General features: G+C 42.5%; 1 protein-coding gene across 1 annotated transcript in view; it reads left to right on the top strand.

Moving 5' to 3' along the window:
- Nucleotides 1-21,851, top strand: part of LOC308114469 (contactin-associated protein-like 4) — a gene marked incomplete at both ends in the record, with an annotated part of 106,206 nt that overhangs the window by 25,268 nt on the left and 59,087 nt on the right. The window contains 3 exons of the mRNA XM_080471350.1: nt 4,530-4,723; nt 8,950-9,097; nt 13,243-13,446. Coding sequence (XP_080327476.1) covers nt 4,530-4,723; nt 8,950-9,097; nt 13,243-13,446 — 546 coding nt within the window. The remainder of the gene's footprint in view (nt 1-4,529; nt 4,724-8,949; nt 9,098-13,242; nt 13,447-21,851) is intronic.

The following is a 21,851-nucleotide window of genomic DNA, read 5'->3' on the forward strand; positions in this document are numbered from 1 at the left end:
TAAGAAATCCCCACGCGATCCACTACCGAGAGAGATATTTCGAGGGTCTTTAAGCGGATTCTCTTTTGCAAACATCTTTCCAGCTCATCCCTGCAGAGGACCTGCAGTATTCTCCAGCCTGCTGCTGCTGCTGTCACTGCTGCGTCGAGCCCATTAACTTCCTGTTGGACTCGCTGTCCGACTGACTGAAATTACCCTCCAGACTTTGTATTTTCATGCAAATGACCGGCGCTCATCCTGGGCCTGGCGCTTGTATTGGCCTGTCTGTTACATGTCATTCCAGCTGCTTCTCTCTCAGTTTACCTCCCTGCCTCTCTCTCTCTCTCTCTTTCTCTCTCTCTCTCTCTCTCTCTCATTACTCCTTATCTAGCTTTCTAATCATCTGTCTCTCAATTTCATTTTTTTTTTTTTTTTTCGGTTTCCTTCATATTCAACCTGTCTATCTCTCTGTTAATTTGTTTCATCCGTCTACTGATGCTGCACTTGGCTGCCCTGCATATTATTCCTCACTTAACCTGAAGGCAGGAGCCACACTCGCACTCAGCCACAGTTAATTCTCAAAACAAGCCTTTTCTCCATCTTCACCTTCGATCGGCACCGAGGGACAATTGTCATGACGGCGTGATGACGACGACCTCTTGACGGGCCGCAGAGAAACTCGAGAATCCAACTTTTAGGTCACTTCAGTGAGCGGAAAACTTCCAGTGTTTACTTTTCACATTTAATGATTTCGCCTCTTTTCGAGACCGTGACTGAGAACACACGTTCACAGGTTTTATTCATGAGTATGGAACATCAGCGTTATCTAGCAGATTTCTACACCATTGGTGGAGTGAGGCGTCTCCCACTCCCAACATTGTGGATCCGATTCACCGTCTTGCTGTTGGTGCGCAGGAGTCTCTCCAGGCATGAGACTGACTCTCATAAGTTTCGAACGTCGTGAATCGGGCGCCGGCGCCATTGGTGTGTTGGTTGTGATTTTGTGTTTTCTTTTCCGAAAAGTTTCGCATCTGCACAACAGCACTTTGAAAGCGACGTCCGTTTCCACGGAAGCGCTGGAAATGATGTAGTCAGTATGTAGGGCCACTAGAGGGTGCTGTTGTTTTTGTAATGAAACCACACACACACAAACACACACACACACACACACACACACACACATATGCGTACAGAGAACAATACGCGATAAACATTAGCAATGGGTGTACACGGAAAATTCGTACGGAGGATGTTTGAGAAACATCCCTGAAGTGAAGGAGGAAGTGAAGAAGTAACTTTCGTCACTTTTTGCTTGAATTAAAATTTTTTTATTTAAGATCCACTACAACGATGCAGACAGTCGCATCGAGCAGGACATATATATAAATATATATACATATACAGCATATATACACTGTGACACCAGTCCGATATTAATTTCATCCTCCGCTTGGCCGTCAGAGCACCGATGTCACACGCCCGACCTCCATTAACCTTCACTTTCTTCCTCTCGCACCTTGACTGACGCCGGCAGAGAAAGAAACCAGCACCATCTTTTTGATTTAAAGCGACAGCCGTGACACGGAGCGTTCAGACCGCCCAGCGTCGCTTCACCTCCATTATATTCATCATACGTCCTCTGACAGGGACGACTCTGTAAATCTTGAGTAGCGCCTCTTATCCTGTCATTTGTTGTTGTTTTCTTTTAGTTTTTTTTTTTTTTTTAATCCACAGTCTAATCTTTATGAGTAAAGGTCAGAGCGCCGGCTCTCGTCTGCTCAGCCGTCATTGGACACGTCTGTTAGTTGAGGGTTTATTACCTTTGGCTTTTAGCACAAGAAAGATCAGCCCCATCACAATTTTATTATTTTTTTTTTTCCTTCTACCGAGCCTGATTCACATTGTGAAGAGCAGTTGATGAAATAAAAAGTTACTGTCCAAGCTGCTGCCTTTTAAAACCCTCATGACACACAAGGTGATAATATCCAGCGCCTTATAGCCTTATATTACTGGGATTACTTCTGCTCATCAATGGGGGTAGTTATCGCTAAGTGGCAATTTCTAAAACCTTTGAAAGACGAGAGCCCACCAGGGCTGTTAGGAATTATACGAGAGGGCCATTAAAATCATCCAATTTATGATTTTGGGGGGATATGAGCTTTATTTGCTCTTAACTCAAATATTGGATGGAGTAAAGAAAAGAGACTGAGCAGCTCACAAGAAGCAATAAGTCAAATAATTATGGATGTTTATGCAGTGTTGTGCAAGTTATGGGAAATTTGTACTTGATTGCAGTTTGGAGTTATTCCTCTTAGTTCAGGGCCCAAAAACGGAACAATTTTCCTCTCAGGTGGGTCGGATCGGTAAAATAGTCATATAATAACCTTTAGATTTAAACTTTAACGTCTTTCTTTGTTGTGGAGAAGAGTATATGTGTTGAAAGTGTCACAAAACCAAAAAAAGTGACTGCTGTAACAGTCAGAGAGACGGCAGCTCGAACACTGTTTTCAAGAACATGTAATTCATTTTAACTCCATTAGTAAGTATTTACTGACGATTGTTGCGTCAAAGTGTATCGACATTAACTTAAGACGTTGCTTGAATTACCTATAATTACCATACATGTGGCCTCAGCGGAAAGATTCCGCGTGTTTTTCCAAAATGTATCATGAAGTCGTGATTGTTGGTGTTGTGCCACCGCCCTTCCCCGTCCTTAATACCTCCGTACGTGACGCAGATCACTGCATGCTACGATTGGCTCGGGCTGAGCGTGTCTGACAGCAGGTATTTATGGAAACCTAATCATCAAGGTTACAAAGTGGCCATCTGGACAAGAATTATCGCGGTGTGACGTGATATTGATGGTCTGGATTATTAGAAAAGCTTTGAAAAAGACTACAGGTAGCTGGTATTTGTCTTTACGGCGTATTTACTTGTGTTTGTCTTCACCAACGAGATCATTTGCTTTTCTATGTAGCGCTTTGTCATAATATTGTCTCCAAGCTGCTGAAATGAAATAAAAGAGGCAGATTTTTGTGATTTTTTTTTTTGGTACAGCTTTATCCGTGCAAATGTGTGTGTTTGCGTTTGTTTGTTTGCTCAGCGGGACCCCGGTCAGCAGCTTCCTCCTTTAGCATCCGTCCATCTGGTGTTTGAGCTCTGTGCTGCCGTTTTGGCCTGACACAACATTTTCCACACATGTGCATGTGCGTGCGCCCATACACACACACACACACACACACGCACACACACACACACACACACACACACACACACACACACACGCTCAGAGATTGCCTCTCTTTTGTATTTAAAGTGTCTTTGTTGTGCTGCAGCCGCTTAACTGCTCTCTATCAGTCCAGGCAGACAGACTTCTGTCAACAAACACGAGTCTTGTGCATGCCCTGTCTCACACACACACACACACACACACACACACACACACACACACACACACACACACACACACACACACACACACACACACACACACACACACACACACACACACACACACACGATTGTACAGCAGTACTTGTTCATTGACCCTAGTGTTGACCATAATTCTTTCCTTCACCTCACTGTCACCTCTGCCCAAACACTGTCTAGACTCCAGAATGACTTTAAGTCCCGTGAACAGCGTTGCCACAGTTACCTTGAAAAGGTAATCTGATTACTTATTACTCGAATCAAATCTGCGGACTCCCGATCCCAAGTCCACTTCTGCATCAAGAGTAACATAAGACATCAAATTGTTTCCTCACAGGAGAACGACCCCCTCTAAGTTCCTGCTTTTAATAATGTGTTCACTAATGTGCAAAACCTATTCTGGTGCCATGGGAATGTATGAAATGTCTCAGTTTGTCCTGGTCTGGCTTCTTTTGTGAAACAATGAAGAATCTCTTCATGTTTTTGTGTGTCGTGCGCTTGTATATACAGCATAATTGTATGTTTACAGGTTTTACCTTTTGGCTTATTCTCGATATAACGTGCACTATGAGACTTGTCTTTTCATTGTGTTGTCCAACGACAATAAACTATTCTATTCTAACATTTACTTGATTCGGCAAATACTTTGGGTTTTCCCACAGATCTCCACTGGAGATCGTTTTAAAGATTGGCTTGTTTTCTGAAGACTGCTTCATTTTCTGTGGAATAGATTAAATGTACCACGGACTTTCTCTTTCAGGGTTGACTTCATAATATGATTTGGTTTCTCTGAGAGAAGAGACCAGATGCGTGAAAATACCCGGCGACACAGCGAGTTTGAGCCTTTTAAGTTCCCAGTGGAAGCTCTTTAAAGTGTGATTTATATCTCATTATAACTTCAAAATGGATTTCGAGATGTTTGCTGTGGCTCAATCAATTTCCATCATTCTGGTCCTATTACAGAGAAGTGGGGGATTTTCATTCAGAATGAAGAGTCAAGTAATGCTATTCATTATATTTTTTTATTTTTTATTTTTGCTCTCTACAAGAAGTGATTCCATCTCATCCATCCCAGATATAAAGCTGGTAAATCTCCTGTTTGTTCCTCTGTGTCCGTGCAGGAGCTGGAGGTTGGTCTCCCCTCGTCTCAGACAGATACCAGTGGCTGGAGGTCGATCTTGGCGAGCGGACGAAGATCACCGCCGTGGCCACGCAGGGTCGCTACGGCAGCTCTGATTGGCTGTCGTCCTACCTGCTGATGTTCAGCGACACGGGACACAACTGGAAGCAGTACAGGCAGGAGGACAGCATCGGGGTGAGTCCAGAAAGTCGCTTGTCCACTGCCCTCTGGCCCGGCGAAGACTCCCGTCTCCCCACGGGGATCAATGATCGTAGTTTGTGTTGCGTAAAGTCGTATGGAGTGATGTAGTGCAACGCGGCCCGATCCGTCCCGTTGAGATAAACGCCGTCATCATGAGTTTATCTTTTCATTTATAATGTATGAGCCGGCGGTGGAGCGGCGCTGACTCTGCAGACCTGCTGACAAAACGCTTCAGCGCCACACCACGAACAGCCAAGTCCATTTATTTATATTTATTTATTTATTTATTGTCGGTGCCTCTGTCATTTTCTGTCTCTGTCTTCGTCATGTTGCTTCTTAAAGCAGGAGTGAGACGTCATGGAAGAAGAGACAAACACAAAGATTAGTAGATTATACAAATTAATTTGTTTAAACTTTCAGTTTAGTGTAAAAGTATCAGTTTCATTGAAACATCTAAAGCAGGGGTATCAAACATGAGGGCCGCAACAACTTTGAGATGTTTTTTTTATATAATTCACTGTATTTTGCACAAGAAAGTTTAAATAAAATTGGCTTTATATTGCGACTGCAGTACTTTTCCATAGTAATTGTTTAGTTATATCACAAATACTCTGCCCCACAACACAGAGAAACTTCAATTTAAAGGTTATACCGTACTCTGAGAATACTCTGCCTCTGATTGGCTTGTCAGTAAACATAGACATTAACCAATGAAAATCAGTGAATGTAGGGAGTATCAGCCAATTAGAGGCAGAGTGGGGTGGGTCATGGCTTCATCATCTAGGGAAAAAAATTGGCAATTTGGATCTTGGCTACTGCTGAGTAGTGCATCATGGGGGATTGGAAGTGGGTGCATGCAATGCCCGTTGAGAAATAACAGAATGTACTCCATATACTATACATATATCGGACTATATCCTGGGAATATCTACACCCAAATATTTGCGTGATCCTTCTAATAAGATATATATCCAGTGTGATTCCAAGTGATAATTGACACTAATTTCCAACATTTGTCTCATTGCTGCGTTTAAAACTGGTTGCAAATAACTGCACGCCACTGAGAAATGTGTAAGCAAATTCAACACAGTATTCACTAATGCTACCTCGGTATTTGTCGACGCTTTGTAAATGACGACACGGTACAACAGCCATAAAATGAAAAGTCTCAGAGAGGCTGTATTCTCCTGGCTGAAAAAAAGAAATCAGTCATATGGGTGGGTGGAGGTGGTGAAGCATCACCTCCTGCCTCCTTGTAGACACACAGTGTACACAGGCGTCAGCTTGGGCCTGCGTTTGTCCCGTCGTAGTGCTACACGGCTCGGTATACAGGCTCTGGAATACAAAGCAGTTAAGGAGCACAAGCAGGCGCAGCAATGTCAGCATGACGGACTTTGTGCCGCCGTCGTTCCCAGAACATCCAACAAGCCACACTACGTCATGCGCGGCAACACAAACTTGGACATTTTTTCCACTCTTGAGCTCGGACATTTATCCCGGGAGAAGCCCCCGCTCGTTACGGCGCCGCAGAAAAAAAAGCGCCTTCGATTAGAAGTTGAGCCGAGGCAATTTCCTCGTGCTGAGGGGATCCGGCTAATCTGAGCTGCTGAGGATGTTTCTGCGAGGGAGCGGAGAGCAGCTTCCTCGCAGCTTAAAAAAAAACCTTGTTGATCTGACACTCTACATAAACTCAGCACAATCCCAGTCACATTTCAAAGTGTTTGGAAACTTATGTGAATTAGTCAGCCCAGGCTTAGAGAGGCTGTCAGAAGTGAGAGTTGATGACAGAGCTGCTGGATCAACCACAGAATGTACTTTTTTTTTTTTTTAAACTGGGATTTTGCTCTCAGCACAGTGGGATGAAAACCAGGAGAGGAAATATATATATATTTTTTTTCCTCTTTCCTCTTTGAGGATGTCGTGTTTTTTCCCCCTCCTCATCCTCTGAAGTGTGCGGATGCTTGAAAAACCTTACAATCCGTATTTTCATTATTGTTCTTGTTCTATTTTTGATGGTTTATTTTCTGTTATCCATTTCTTGTTTATTTTCATTTTTTCTTTTGTGATAGCCTGAAATCAGATTTCTGCAACCTTATGACCAAAAGAGCTGTTTTAAAAATTTTTCTACCAAATAAAATTTGTCTGTCAAATCTAAATAAATAGATGCACAATTGGATAATCAAACAGCACTGCAACACTGGACCATGAAATAATTAAATGTTGATGTAATGATTTATGAATTGGTATTTTTAATGAATTAATGACACATTTATAAATTTCACTCTATTTTTGATTAATTAACGGCACATTTTAGTAATTATTTAATGGTGTATTAATTCATTTAATTTGAGCACATTTAGTCCTCCATGGAAAACATGAAATTTATCTGAACTGAAGAAGAAACATAAACGAAAAAAAAGCTGTACAAGCAAAAATGAAGGTGGCATTCAAGTGTCACATTTATAATTTTGATAGATTTTATTATGTTATTTACTCTTCGGGCCAGTTATATAATTAAAGCTTTTTTTTTCTATTGATAAGCTTTAGCTATTTTATACATCTTTGCTATTTTAGCTGCTTTAGCTATTCAGCGATTCATAGCTTCTGTACGTTTCCCAGTGGTTTGAGCAGGTTTAGAAAAAATAGCAATTTTAAAGTGTTTTTTCTTTCTTTTTCTCCCTTTTTACTTTCCGTTCTGTTCCTTTTCTCATTTTCTTTTTTCCATCTTTTCCTCAAAGCTTTTTCTGGCGCTTTCCGCTGTTTCCCCTTATTTGGCTGTTTTCAGCCATTTTTGAAAATCAATGTGGAATGCAAACGCAAACGGAAGAAATGTTTGACATTACATATTCTGAAAGCTTCGGGGAGCCGCTACAGAAGAGCCACAGGTTGACGAGCGCAGTGAGACACACTTTTAAAATAGAATTTGACTGGTTCACGTTCTTGATGCGCAACCCCATTGGGCTTCCTCCGAAAAAATGGACAAGCTCCCTGTATCTCAAACGGCTGGTTCGACTGTAGGATTGAAAAGAGGAGAAGCTCCACAAATACATGTGGTCATAATGTTATGGCTTATCCCTGCGGTCACAAATCTCAAGTATTAATGCTTCATAAAACAGTGTGTTTGGTACTTAGGAAAGGAAATTGTTAAACATTAATGAGGCATCACATGTTTCTCTGTGAAGTTTTAAATAAAAAAATTTTAAAAAACACCAAAAATTAAACACAGAGAAATTTCACTCGGTCAAGGTCGCGTTTCATCATATGTTGGAATCCAACGCCCCTCTCTGGCGATTAGAGAGGGAATTAACAAGTTAATTAAATGTCTTAAGCTTTCGTTCAGTTGTGGGGAGAGCCAGTTAACCTGCATGTCAACTTCAAGGGAGGCCCGTAATGAGGACGGACTGCCAGATGGAAGAGATAGATACGAGTGAAAGAGAGAAGCAAGTCGATCCGCCGGGCGCTCAGCCCGGAGTCAAAGACAACAGACAGTTACCTGCTCGCCGTCCAGATTTTTGTGGAAAGATCTCAGTATAAAGCAAATTCAATTATTTTCTCAAAAGAAGCTTTGAAGGATAAAAAAAAATGCATTCCCCAAGGTTTTTTAGATCATCTCATCTGCTTGGCGTCTGCACGTCAGAAACGGCTTTTGATATCTGCTCTCTGTAGCCGATGGCGTTGTGGTTGTGTCCACTTTATCCCAGTAAACATGTTGGCACAGGGCCAACAATTCTTTATACACATAAAGGCTTTTTTCAGTTTTGACGGGAACCACAAGTTTCTGTGAAATACTATGAGTCGATCTATAAACGGGATATAATGAGATTTAGATTACACGGCGTTTCAGGTGAAATCCATCGTTTTATCGTTTTCTACCCAGAAAAATATCCGTGTATGGCCACCAGTGGGTGCTGTTGTTTGTTTTCGTCATGAAACCACACACACACGTACGCAGAGAACGATACGCTATAAACTTTAACAATGGCGAGTTCACAGACATTCGTATGGACAGACGACCAAGTTGGATTGTTATTAATGTGACTGTCGACTATAAAACTACCAAGTCCCAGGAGAATCTGGGCTGGGAGTCATGTGACTGGAGGAAAACTTTCTTATTGTCCATCTACTGAGCATGTGCAACCAAGATGTTGAATTCCCTCTTAAAAAAAACGACATTTTTAATCCTGATTGCTCAACTGGTTTGTGTTCTGTGTGTCTGTCAGTTCTTCCCAGGGAACAGTAACGCGGACAGCGTGGTCCAGTACAAGCTGCAGCAGCCGGCCGTCGCTCGGTTCCTCCGCCTCCTCCCTCTGGACTGGAATCCCAGCGGACGCATCGGACTCCGGCTGGAGACCTACGGGTGTCCTTATAGTAAGTCCTGCTGAATTAATCCCTAATCTGTTCCTGGAACAATTCTATCGATTTCCTCTTTGTTTTTGTCTTTTTTTTTTTTTTAATATCATTGCTCTGTTTTCTGTTTTAACACAAAGCTTATTGAGTTATCTGTTCCCTTTGTTCCATTTTACATTCCCACTTTGTACATATTGGCAGCTTCAGCCTTTTCATCACCGCAGTGAGTTAAACAAATATGACACCAGATTACACAGTCGCTTTTCTTTTTTTCTTTTTTTCACTTCTGGCTTCATTGTGACAAAAAAAAAAAAAAAAAGATAAAGATTCTGCGTGAGGCAGGAATAGAGTCTGCTCTGTAAAAACAACAGATATCAAACCTGTCACCGCTCTTTTCTCCTCTGCAGTCGAGACACACCGTGGCGTTATTCTGCACAGCTTTTATTTCCTCTCAGTCCTGAATCCTAATGATTCCTCTCGGGGTAAATCAGCATGACTACAAACACATTACACGTCTGCTCTTTTCTCTTTCCCTTCATCCACCTCACTCCTCATCCAGGCAGCCAAGTGAAGGAACGTGTCGGTAATTTCTTGTTGTTTCCTGACTTTTCTAACATTTCAACATAAATATCACTCAACAGCAATGTGGCTCAGTTTTAGGTTAAAGCCAGGGAAAAAAAAAAAATAGAAAATAGCATGCAGGTTTAAGTGTGTATATATATTTTTAACACCTGCTATTAATGTGAAACTTCACTGTGTTTCGCTGGAGCTTGTATAGTTTCCTGTCTATGTAGGCACCTGCGTCTGTTATTCATAAATCAAACATCTTACCTGGTAAGATATAGGGGAAAGTGAATAATATATAATGCAGGCGGGAGGAAACGCCACTGCTCCATTTTCACGTCTGTTGGTTTACATGCTGGCAGGTCGCATGTCACAGCACATCGTTCGCATGTAAACAGGTGGAATGCCTGTAAAACCTTCATCGGCAGGTTTCATGCAGGATCTTTAGTCAATCAGGTCCTGGATGTTATGATTGAATAATAAAACAGCTGGTGAAGAGACAGACTCTGCCGTAATGTAGTTAACTAGACAAATGAAGATACCGTCTCCTCATGATTCAATTTGAGAAATTCCTCACTGTTCATTTTGACTGTAAGTTGTGGGTTCAATTACCGGCCGGGTGGACTTTGGATGTTCTCTCCCGTGTGTGTGTGTGTGTGTGTGTGTGTGTGTGTGTGTGTGTGTGTGTGTGTGTGTGTGTGTGTGTGTGTGTGTGTGTGTGTGTGTGTGTGTGTGTGTGTGTGTGTGTGTGTGTGTGTGTGTGTGTGTGTGTGTGTGTGTGGTGGGTGTTTTCTCACACAGTCCAAATAGATGCATGTGTGGTTTAATTGATAAAACAAAGGAACTGTCCACACCGAGAACACAGTTTCATGTAACCGCGTTGTTGTTGGCCGATCATCCACACGGATTGTTTGAGGTTGTTTTGAAAACGGGTTCCGGAGCGAAGAAATTTGAAAACGCCACGTCGGTTTTCACGTGGTGATGAGCAAGACGCACATTTGCTGCAAACAATGATGTCATCGCCCCACCTCTCGACCTATAACCCGGCGACCCCCTCCGCGACGTCGTTTAACAACAAAAAAAATGATGCTCTTTGGTTTAGTGAGGCGTTTTGTTGGATTTCTTCGTCTCAATTGTTTTGTATATTTCTGTGGCAGCGTCACAGCAACACCTATAGGCCTGGCATATGTACTGCATGCGAGTCATTTTCATGGTGCCGTGTGGACGAGAGCCTGTTTGATGATGACGTGGAGAAAAAAAAAACAACAACATTGTTTTGGCTTGCGAGGACAGGGGTTCAATTATACCTCGGTGTGATTGTGGGTGTTTGTGATCCGTGTCTGTGTCTGTCCTGTGATGGACTGGAGACAACAGGCCATGGCTTCAGCGGATGGTTTATATCTCTGTATTCTACATATGTCAATATATTCAACTCATATGAGTAAATGAATTTAAGATTATCTCTAATCTATCTCTAAAATCTCTAAAATAACAAGGAGCATAAGGTAGATTAGACAGACAAATACTAATTTGGACGCTATGCAGTCTTATTTTGATCATATTTTTCTTTTTAATCATCTTGAACATCCATGAATTCATCCATATTCTGTACCATCCCTTCCAACTTACTATGGTTGGAGGCGGGATACACCCAGAGAGACAGATAATCGCTCACAATCCAATTTAGCGGCGCCAATAAGTCTCGAATGCAAACTTTTAGACCGCAAGGGAACTGGAATACCAAGAGACAAAAAAAAAGCTCTTGAACCGGGGACTTTCCTGCAGCGAGGGAACAGCGCGAACCACTTCAGCTGTGCAGTTTGGAATAACAATATCAAGGAGTGACGCAATCGCGAATCTTGTAAATCTATACGTTGTTCCTACAATAAGGTGCATGAAACATCCAGTTAATGGATCTTCTGAATTATCGCACTCATTAGGCCTAAAGCATTTGTGTGTTTAGTTTGGGAGGGAAAAAAAAAATGTTTGAGGGGTAATTATAGAGAGTATAATTACAAAAATATATCACGCTGAAATGAGACTGAAACATCGGACCTAATTAGAGCGCTTGATTGTATATTAAACAGTAAACTAGATCTAAAGTAGTGTTTCCAGCTTCACACTCAGAGGATGACTAAGTGCTTTGCAGCTGCAGCGTTCTGCACCGTAATCAGCAGGAAATACACCGAACAATGCAATAATAAGAGTATTACTGCAGGCGGCGTTGATGTTTGATCGTGTGTGAGTGTCGGAGGGTGCCAAGTTCATTAAAGAGCGTTCTGTCAGGGAGAGCCGAGGAGAAATTGGATGCTGAGCTCAGCTCCTGCAGCTCCTTTTTAAACAATTCAGGCTTTGCAGTATATTTTTTCCCACCGCCCACTCCGTTTGCTTCATCCGCCTCACCTCGGCTCACCTCGGCTCGGATCCCCCCGGCGAGCGAGCGGCGGACGCCAGCGGGGAGATTTCTCTTTGGAAGGCGACGAACGGAATCCACATGCGATCCCTCGCTGGGAGACGTTTGCGTCACTGCAATCACAGAAACTAGCGGGATTTCGCTACGGACGAGGAAAATTAGCTTTATGGATTAGGATAGAACGACCCGGGTTGAAGACTCGCGTTTTAAAATTAAAGGAATTTGTAATCTGAATCTTGTTTACTTCTGTAGTGTGTTGGGTGTTACGCGGCATCGGTGCTCAGAGCCACTGAAAAGCAACTTTTTGAAAACGACTCCCAGGGAAGAATGCTCCGTCTCCATGGAAACAGGGGGGGAAACGCAACTTTTCGGAAACGCTGCTACTGCACATGTGCGAGTAGATGTACGATAACAACAATGTTCACCTTCACGCCCGCCCGACTTGGCAGTTTGATAATTGACAGTCACGGTAGTAACAATCCAACTTCGTATTTGGAGTGCGTATCTGCACGCATGTGTGTGCGTGGTTTCATTACAAAAAACAAATCTCCAACTCATGACATGGCCTGCCAACTGCATTGTTTTCAGCGTTTCTGCAATTCCCGTGTAAACGGGCGTCGTGTTCAAAAACGCCGCCGTATAAACGCGAAGCTTCCCTGAAACGAAAAACCCCAAACATGATATGTGTAAACGCGGCCTGACTTATTTTCTTCATGACAGAGAAATTGGCAAAAATGGTTCCATTATTGTCTGCTGCAGGGGCTTCTCTGGGCGAAGTTTGCATGTTCTCCCTGTCGGGTAAGATTTATTTTAGGTTGATTCCTGACTGAAAGTGATTTATTTTTAATGCAGCGTGGGCTGCAAAAAAAAAAAAAAAAAAAGAACCTACTTCACCAGCAGACCGGACAAAACGCACATTAAATATTTGTATTTTAAAATCCGAGTGACGCAGGTCTGTCAACTGTCACGGAAGGTGAAGTTACTCTATTAACTTCAGGTAACTTTTTCCAGGATTAAGTGGAAAGCTTAGTACAGGATTTTACCATGACTTAACTATGAGATTTCTCTCTGCTTACGAGGCGTGTGCTCGGTGTAACATGTTTGTTTGGTTTAGGTCCGTGTTCTGAATGTTCCTCTCTTGTTGTATCACCGAGTCGCTCCTCAGTCTCTGCTTTCTTTTGATTCCCAGCCTCTGATGTGGTGGGCCTCGGCGGCGGCGGCGGCCTGGTGTTCAGGCTGAGTCCGGGAAGCAGGCGAACATCCAAAGAGGTCGTCTCTCTGAAGTTTAAAACCCAGAGGAATTCTGGGACGCTGCTGCAGGCGCAGGGGCGCGAGGGATCGAGCCTTAATCTGGAGCTGGAGAGAGGAAAACTACTGCTGCTGCTCAGAGAAGGTAGAATAAACATCACAAAACTGACACCGTCGCATCCTCACTCTGGAATTTAACGCAGAAGTAAATACGTGTGTGAAAATACCAGGAACAAAATGAGCCGTACCCAAAGCCTTCTAGAGGAAAATACTTGCACAGCAGCAGGTTCCACAGACAAGAACACATAGTCACATATTAAATGGGGAACTTTTTTCTTTTAATAACATTAAAGAGAAAAATAGAGAAAATTCCAGCTGAGAAAAAGGTGATAATGGAAAAGAAAATCTTGCTTTTGACAAGAAGAAAACCTCCAGCAGGTTTATACTCGGAGGCGGAGACTTTCTGTTGGTGGTTATGAGAAGAAAGACCCAGAGAGTTAAAAAAAAGAAGTTGATATCAGACAGGAAGCTAATCCACCTCCAGACGGGATTCCTGCAGGAGGAGACCGAGAGAGAAGAGAGCACAGAACAGGTCCAGTGGTGACATGGAAACTTTTGAATTAAAAGTGGAAAGAGCTGTAAAGAGTACAGCTGTGACAGAGGCATTGTTTTAAGCTCTGTGCTCGGAGCCACTGAAAACGCAACTTTTTTGAAAACGGCTCCCGAGGTGGAACTTTTTGAAGATTCTCCAACTCTGCTTCCAAATTTTTTCTGGAACTCTGCTAATGCGCATGCGTGACGTTTCACCTGGGTTTTTAGTTGATAGTCACCGCAATAACAATCCAACTTTGTCATCTGTCCACACGAATGTCCATGTCCTCACATCGTTAATGCTAATAGCGTCTTGTTCTCTGCGCGTGTACGTGTGTCGTTTCGTTACGACAGACAGCGTCCACTACGTTAAAATGACATCATTTTCAGAGTTTCTGCCATTTCTGTGTAACGCAAAACTTTTCTGAAACGGCCCTCAGAGTCGCCATGTAATAATGTGCTTTTAACTCACTAAGTCCAGAAAAGAATTTACTAAATTTCAATTAGCCAAATTTTCATCATTAAAATTTAACCCCCACCCCCACCCCCACCCAAAAACAAATTACTTTTACTGAGATAGAACAACTCCATGACGGTTGAGGGCCAAAATATAAACTCTAGTGGGAAAGAAAATTTAAGGTGTCATGCAGCCAAAACTAATGCTGCCAAACGATTGGTGGAGATCCTGGCTCTCTGCAGGCGATCTGTCTCGTTTCAGCCGTGATGGATTGTTCCCGTTCACCATAGCATGTGTTCAGGACACACTCTGCAGGGCTTGATGCATGGCTCACGGTCTATATGGAGGGTGTGTGTGTGTGTGTGTGTGTGTGTGTGTGTGTGTGTGTGTGTGTGTGTGTGTGTGTGTGTGTGTGTGTGTGTGTGTGTGTGTGTGTGTGTGTGTGTGTGTGTGTGTGTGTCATCAATACTGCCATCTGCCTGCTGAACATTTTTTCCTCCATCAACCTATCATTCATCTTTTTTTATTCTCTTTTTGTTGAGTGTGTGTGTGTGTGTGTGTGTGTGTGTGGGGGGGGGGGGGGGGGGGGGGGGGGGGTCTGGTGTTTAAGGGACGCTGTAATGTTACAACTTGATAAAGTGGCTCCTTCAATTAAACAGAATCCATCATGAATCCTGCCAAGATTTCTTGTGAGACAATACGTTGCAGAGAGGGACGGTGCTGATCGACCACGGGGCCGATCGGATGAAGGCAGCGTCACAACAGCTTGGCTCGGATCTCGGGGACTTAAAGCATCGAACGACTGTCAAACCGAATATAGCATATAAGTACTGCACTGCCATCCACTCACTTAATGACCGAGGTGGCAATTAGTATTCGTACTTAAGTCAACTTTTCTTTTTGAAAGGCAAATATTTGTACTTTGATGAGTAAGTCACAGTGGGAGTTGTTCACGATGCAGAAGGCGACTGAGTTACATACATAAGGTCTCTATTTCAAAGATTTTAAAGAAAGAAGAAAATCATTTCCTCCTCTTCCTACCAGCACCAAGTAAAAACGGGTCAGGATCTCTTAGAAAACTAGTTTCAATACTACTACTTCTCACTTTTACAGCTGAGTATTTTGCAGAAATGTTTATTTTACTTGGAGCTACTCGACTATAATCCACACGGGGAAAATAAAGCATTTAGGACCCAGTTGTAGTTGTTGATGTGCGTCTCTGATGCGTTGTCAATATCTTTCTGAAGGAAATTCGTCTTTAAACTCCTACAAACGCGTATTTCCAGCATTTATATTTTGCGAAAGATACCCGGGTTTGTTGACATCGATACCTTTTATATTGTATAGAGTAACTTTAAGTAAAGACGTTAAACACTTTTATTTCACAGCAATCGAATGAACTTGAATTGATCATACGTTGACAGATTCTCCCTATCCAGCGCTCCGAGGTGCCGCTCACCTGAATAAATGGGAAAATGCACACACATTCCTATTTTTACTGAACAAAATCTCCATCCTTCTGCCTAAATGGAAGAAAATGAGGAGCTTTGTCAACTGTGCTTCAGGGCCGACTTTACTCCAGGTGACAGTCACAGTTACACGCGGTCCCATCCTCACTACTGTCTGTTGGATTCTTGGCTCAGAGAGCAGAGCTGACGCCTTTCCAATCTAAACGTCGGCGGTTGTTGAACCCCCCCACGATCTCATCCAGGCCATATGCAAATGTGTCTTTGGGCAAAAAAAACCAACACTGGTGCCTGAAAGAGGTTGTGCGCCTCACCTGGCAGCTACGCCGTTGAGGAAGGAGTGAATGTGTGAAACATGTTGAGAGAACTGAAGCAGAATAACGTCCAGTCATTATGCTTATGAGGTGTTTCAAGTGTTGAATCGGCAAAGGAAGAGTATGAGTGCGTCAAAACAAGAGTAACACCTGGTTCATGTGGACTGCAAACGGTGACTCGGTGGAGAAATCCCCTGTTTTCTTTGTTGGTTTTTTTTCATTTTTAGGTAATAAAATCACAAAGACAGTTTGAAGAGAAATACCGCGTGTTCTCCTGAACAAGCACAGGCTGTGTCTGATTCCTTAAAAGCTCAGGAAGTTCTGTATCATGGTGACGAGCGGGTCACCTTGAAGACTGTCATTTTCAAGAAAACACTTCAGTCGACAGCAGTGCAATCGCATCTGACGTGTTAAAAAAAAAAAAGAAGAAGGTAGATCTACCTTTTTGACTATATCGTCCTTAAAAAAAAAAAAAAAAAAGAAACGCTGTTAAAAGTAATGAAGGCCGTCAGTTGACGTGATAAAGGAGAAAAATGGGCTCTGTGCTTTAATTCTTTTGTCTCCCTTTCTGGCCCAATTCTCTCTTCCCTCACTTGACTTCTTCCTGCTGCTTTCCTCCGTTTCGGTTGTAATTACTGTTGTTTGTCTTGATTTGTCTCCCCCACGTCGCACAGTCTTTTATTTCCTCCCGTCAGAAGAGACTACTTGACTTGTCTGGGCCGCGCTTATTCCGTAATCCCGTCTCCTGCCTCACTATCTTGTCCCTCACACCAACACACAGACCCTTTTGATATTTCCACCCGACCATCGTCTTCGGTCTTCCTCTCACTGCAATGTTGCGTATCTCAGTCGTGTGAATACGCCACAGCAATGATGTCTTCTTCTTTTTTCAAAGTTGGCCATGAGCTTTTTTTTTTCTTTCTTTTTTCGTTTTCTACTCCCCGTGGTGCACCTCCTGCAGACTGATTGTGTAATCTGGGTCTTTTGCTGTGTACATTCGTCCTGGTCCGCCGCGCCGCGCCACATCCCCGGTTTGACCGCCGTGCAGAGCAGATGCGGTTGGCTTTATGAGGCAACACCGAGCAACCGCCGCGTGCTGCAGCAGCAACACAAGTTAGAGGCTTCAGAGAAGATTAACTACTCTCCAGTAGATCGGAATCTGTTGCACTGATCAGCACTGTCGTGTAATGCGAGCTGTGTCATGAGCTGATTCTCCACAGCCTGTCACTTATGTTTTCTGCATAGTTTCTTTTTTCTTTTTTCTTTTTTTTTTAATTCTAGCTCAGCCATTTCACTGTCACTACTTATGTGTTCAGAGATCTTTCATGTGCGCGCACTATTTTAGGACACTGTGAGATAAAGGCTGATGTGGCAGAAGCTGTGTATTGATGCCATTTCATTGACAATTTAAAAAAAAAAAAAAAGAGAGAGATTAGAAAGCATTTCATCTCTCGATTGCTCCATTCAAGAGTCTCTCAATTTATCATCTGCACTCCATCTCATCCCATTCCCTGCTTCTCTACGGCTACACCGATCATCTCCGTGTCCGCCTTCACTATATCCACGATTGTTCTCCTCCGGCCTGGCAGCCCCATCTTTAACATGCTTTGTCCAGTATGTCCGCTATCTCTCCTCAGCACACGTCTAAACCCTTTCGGCCTGGCTTCTCCAGGTTTATCTCCAACCTGCTCGACTTTATCTCTCTGATCTGCTCATTTCTAATGAAAATAAAAGCATTATAATCTCTGCCACCTTTCGGTGGAATATTCTGTTTATATCGCATTTAGCCAGATTTAAGTATACATGCATGTGTCAAACACATTTTAGTTCCGGGGCCGCAAACATCCAAGTTCCATCTTTGATGGGCCAAATTGGCAAAATAGTGCCATAATAACCTTTAGATTTGAACTTGAAAGTTTTTCTTTATTGTGGCGTAGAGTACACGTGATTAAAGTCGTCTATATTTTTGCCGAGCCAACCAATTACTACAAAAAAGAAAATTACTACAATTTCAACATAAAAATTATTTGAATGAAAACCTCTGGTGCAAAATTATGTCTAAAAAAAAAACTCCCATAGCTGTTGCATTATGAATGTTTTTACAAACCCACCCTGACAGCATGACTTTGAAGCTACCTTTCATAGCAGCGTCACCGTTACTTCAGTGTTGTGTCCGCTACGCTTAAGAAATGAGTTTTAAAAATCAACGTTTTGTTTCACAATTTCACAATTTGCTTGGCGGTTTGGCCCAATTGGAGCCTCTTGCCGGCCAGTTACGTCCCTCGGGCCTTACGTTCGCCACCCCTGCTACTGGCTGATTGTTGTAAGCACACTATTAGTCTCAGACACTCACTTCACTGCAATGCTGGATGGAAGTACTGTCCAGCCATATTTTCTGACACTTTAAGATGTTACAAAATGTACACAGTTAATAATAAATTGCTCCGCATAAAATGAAAACAAATTTTTAAAATTAATTAATAAAATTCAAAATGTACTTTACTGTCAATCACTTTCTTTGCCTGAAACATTTAACTGAACACGTTTAGTCAAAGTTAAAAAAGCTGTTAAAATGTGAAACTCAATAATCGGGAGGTCATGTGATTAGTCTCTTGTTTACAGACATCCATTAAGACAGATCTGGAGTTGAAGGGATATAATCCAGGAAGTAAACAGTCGGTTCCTGTTATGTCGAGCTCTGAGCCGCCCTACAGATCGGGCAAAACAGTCTTTAATGGGCTGGTCATGGTCTGCAGGGGGCAAATAGGTATCTACTATGGAAGATTTAAATCTGTTAAACCTGAGAGGGAGAAAAAAAAAAAAAAAAGCTCTTTCAGCATAAACACATAAATCTAAATGCTGTTCTGTGATCAGAGCTTATGACAAAATGCAGTTTCTGTATTTCTGTATGTGGAGCTCAGTCGCCGCAGTCCCTCTGCTATGTCTTCCACTCGGATTCCAACGAGGGTCGCCAGTGTCAGAACTGCACCAGTGAGCAATGAAAGAAAGTTGTCTGCTTTGATCCGTCACTTTTTATGTGACGTCTTGTGGATGGCTGCGTTTGTGTCCGTGGTTTACCTGGGAAGGAGATTGTAGCTGAATGCAGAAAGGAAAGACAAAAAAAGGAGACGACGACAGGCAATCAGAGGCAGCGTGATGATCCGTATCACTGCCTGTCAACCTTTTATTTTTCCTTGGAGCTCTGGCAGATTGCCTTAAAACAAAGACTGTTGGCCCCCTCTAATTTGACAAAGCATTAGAGTGGCACGCCAATGGGTTAACGTGGGTTGTATTTTCAAGCACAGTTGATCAGAAACCAATGTTCCCTGTAAGAAACTTCGAGTCCTATCATTTAAAGAGGACATTAACTTGCAGTATCATGCCTGATTTGCTGACATCCTGCATGAAGTGGGTTCAATTTCAGACGCATGCCAACGGATTGAACTTTCCGTTTTCATGCATTGGTGATCAACCAGGAGTAATGGGATAAAGCGGGAGTAATCAACTGAGGGTTTAGCATTAATTAGGACCTGTTTACATGAAAAAAGGAAATAGGAAATAGTGTAGGAGCAGAATGTACACGGTTTTTACCCATCCCCCCTCCCCCAATTACACAAAATGAAACGTGACATAATCGAGTTGGACATTATCAAACATATCCAAGCATTACTACAAATCAAGTATTCAAGTTTCAGTTAGATGATCAATCGCAAAGTCTTTTAGCTAAAGACAGAAAATATTTTACAATCAAGTCTTGACAAGCCTGTTGAGGAATCGCAGACTCACATTAACACCAAGCTCATCCATCGGCAGCAATTCAAGGTGGCGTGTCTTGCTCAAGGATACTGTGACATGTACGATGGGGACTCAAACCTGCAACCATCTGATTGAGAGATGACGTGCTCCCAGCGACAATAGTAACGGCGATTTGCGCCACCTTGTGAATAGCTTTGAGCAGTCATCAACACTGCTAATTTTTTCAGACACATTAATTCATCTTACATGATCTGAGTGAGGAGAACAATTTTGGAACATCAGTTTGTTAAAACTTATTTGGTTAAATAACAGTAACTTGTTGACATTACCTCTTTGCGCTGTACCAGGAGCGGGGCTTGAACCCACGTGGACGCCTGTCCATTGGATCTTAAGTCAAACGCCTTTACCACTCGGCCATCCTGGTTCACGGAAACAAGACCGCTTTTGGGGGATTTATTCGGAAACGTTTTGCCATTAACGCCCCAAAATCTAATCGGTTATTCCTTGCATGATGACAAATCATCCCTGAAAATTTCATGCGACTCGAGTGAGTAGTTTTTGCAAAAACGTTGTTAAAATACATACATACGTGCATACAGACAGACATACATACATACAAAACCAATAAATGAATAAATGCACGCAGACAAAAACATAACCTTCTCGGCCAACTTTCGTCGGCGAAGGTAACGAATTGTATGAATGTTTGTACTTAGCACATTGGTTTTCGAATAATAGTGTGTTCCTCTGTTTTACTTCTGAGATTTCCTGGTGAACTGGCAACTTGTACCCTGAAGTTGGCCCAGCGTTGGCTGTAAAAACACCAAAATTGTCTCTCGGCTCCTCGCGAGAGTTTAAATAAAGCAGGATGAACAGAAGCAAGTACTTTCTGTATTCCTCAGATTTCATGGGGACAGAGAATGATCATTCATACAGCGTGTGGGATTTAGTCTAATCAGCTTCTCTCACTGTGACAGTTCGGGGTTTTTGCAGGTGACTTTCGTTGCAGTTTACCTTATCGTGCCACATCAGTTTAAAAAAAAAAAAAAAGTGACTGTTTCACTTAGCTCAGCTTGCACAGTGAAACACAACAAAAGACAGAAAAAAAAACTTTTGAGGCAGCCAAAGTCTCTCTGCAAACTTCTGACTCGGCGACCTGGGCTGTGAATCATTACCGAGCTCCTGTGACAGGCGCTGTGCGTTATGAGAGTCAATTGCTGAAATAATTATACAGCCGGATTTTCTGATAACAGCGATCAGATTTTGCACGGCAGTAATAGAATAGCAGACAAGATACGGTGTGAGGATGTCGTCTCGGGGACACGTGTGGAATGATAAAATGATACAAACCACAGTTCAGCACAGATTACAGCGTCAATCCGAATCTTCCTCGGTCGGAGGAAAAACTGCTTCGGACATCGTTTAAACTAGTTTTCAAAGTTTTTACTTGTGTCCTGAAGAATTTTTCAGCACAAGCTCTTTCAATTAGATTTGATTACTCCCCAAAATCTCTTAAAACAGATAAATATTAAGCTGTTTTGCTTCATTTTTCAGTCACCTATCCATCTGATGTACCTACATTATTGAAGTTTGATAGTAGAGACAATCTGAAAGTGACTCGTGTTAACGCCACAGTACATCCTGGACACTTCGCCAGTCCGCCGCAGCGCAAACAATTGCTCATGCATGCACATTTACACAACGTTTCAAGTGAAAACGGAAAAGGTTTGTTGCGCTCTGCGTTTCCGTTCACATGACAACGGTGCTCTGAGTCACTGAAAACGTAACTTTTTGAAAATACCCCGATTCCGTCTCTGTGTAAACGGGGTATTTCTTTTGTAAACGGACGTCGTTTTCAAAACGTTGCTGTGTGAACGCGACACATTTTTGAAACGAAAACCCCAAACGGATGTGTTTTCACTAGAAACATTATTAAGTAAATTAGGCCTATTTTATTTCCTTTTCT

Source organism: Lipophrys pholis (assembly GCF_963383615.2).
Source record: "Lipophrys pholis genome assembly, chromosome: 1".
In the NCBI taxonomy this organism is placed as follows: domain Eukaryota; kingdom Metazoa; phylum Chordata; class Actinopteri; order Blenniiformes; family Blenniidae; genus Lipophrys; species Lipophrys pholis.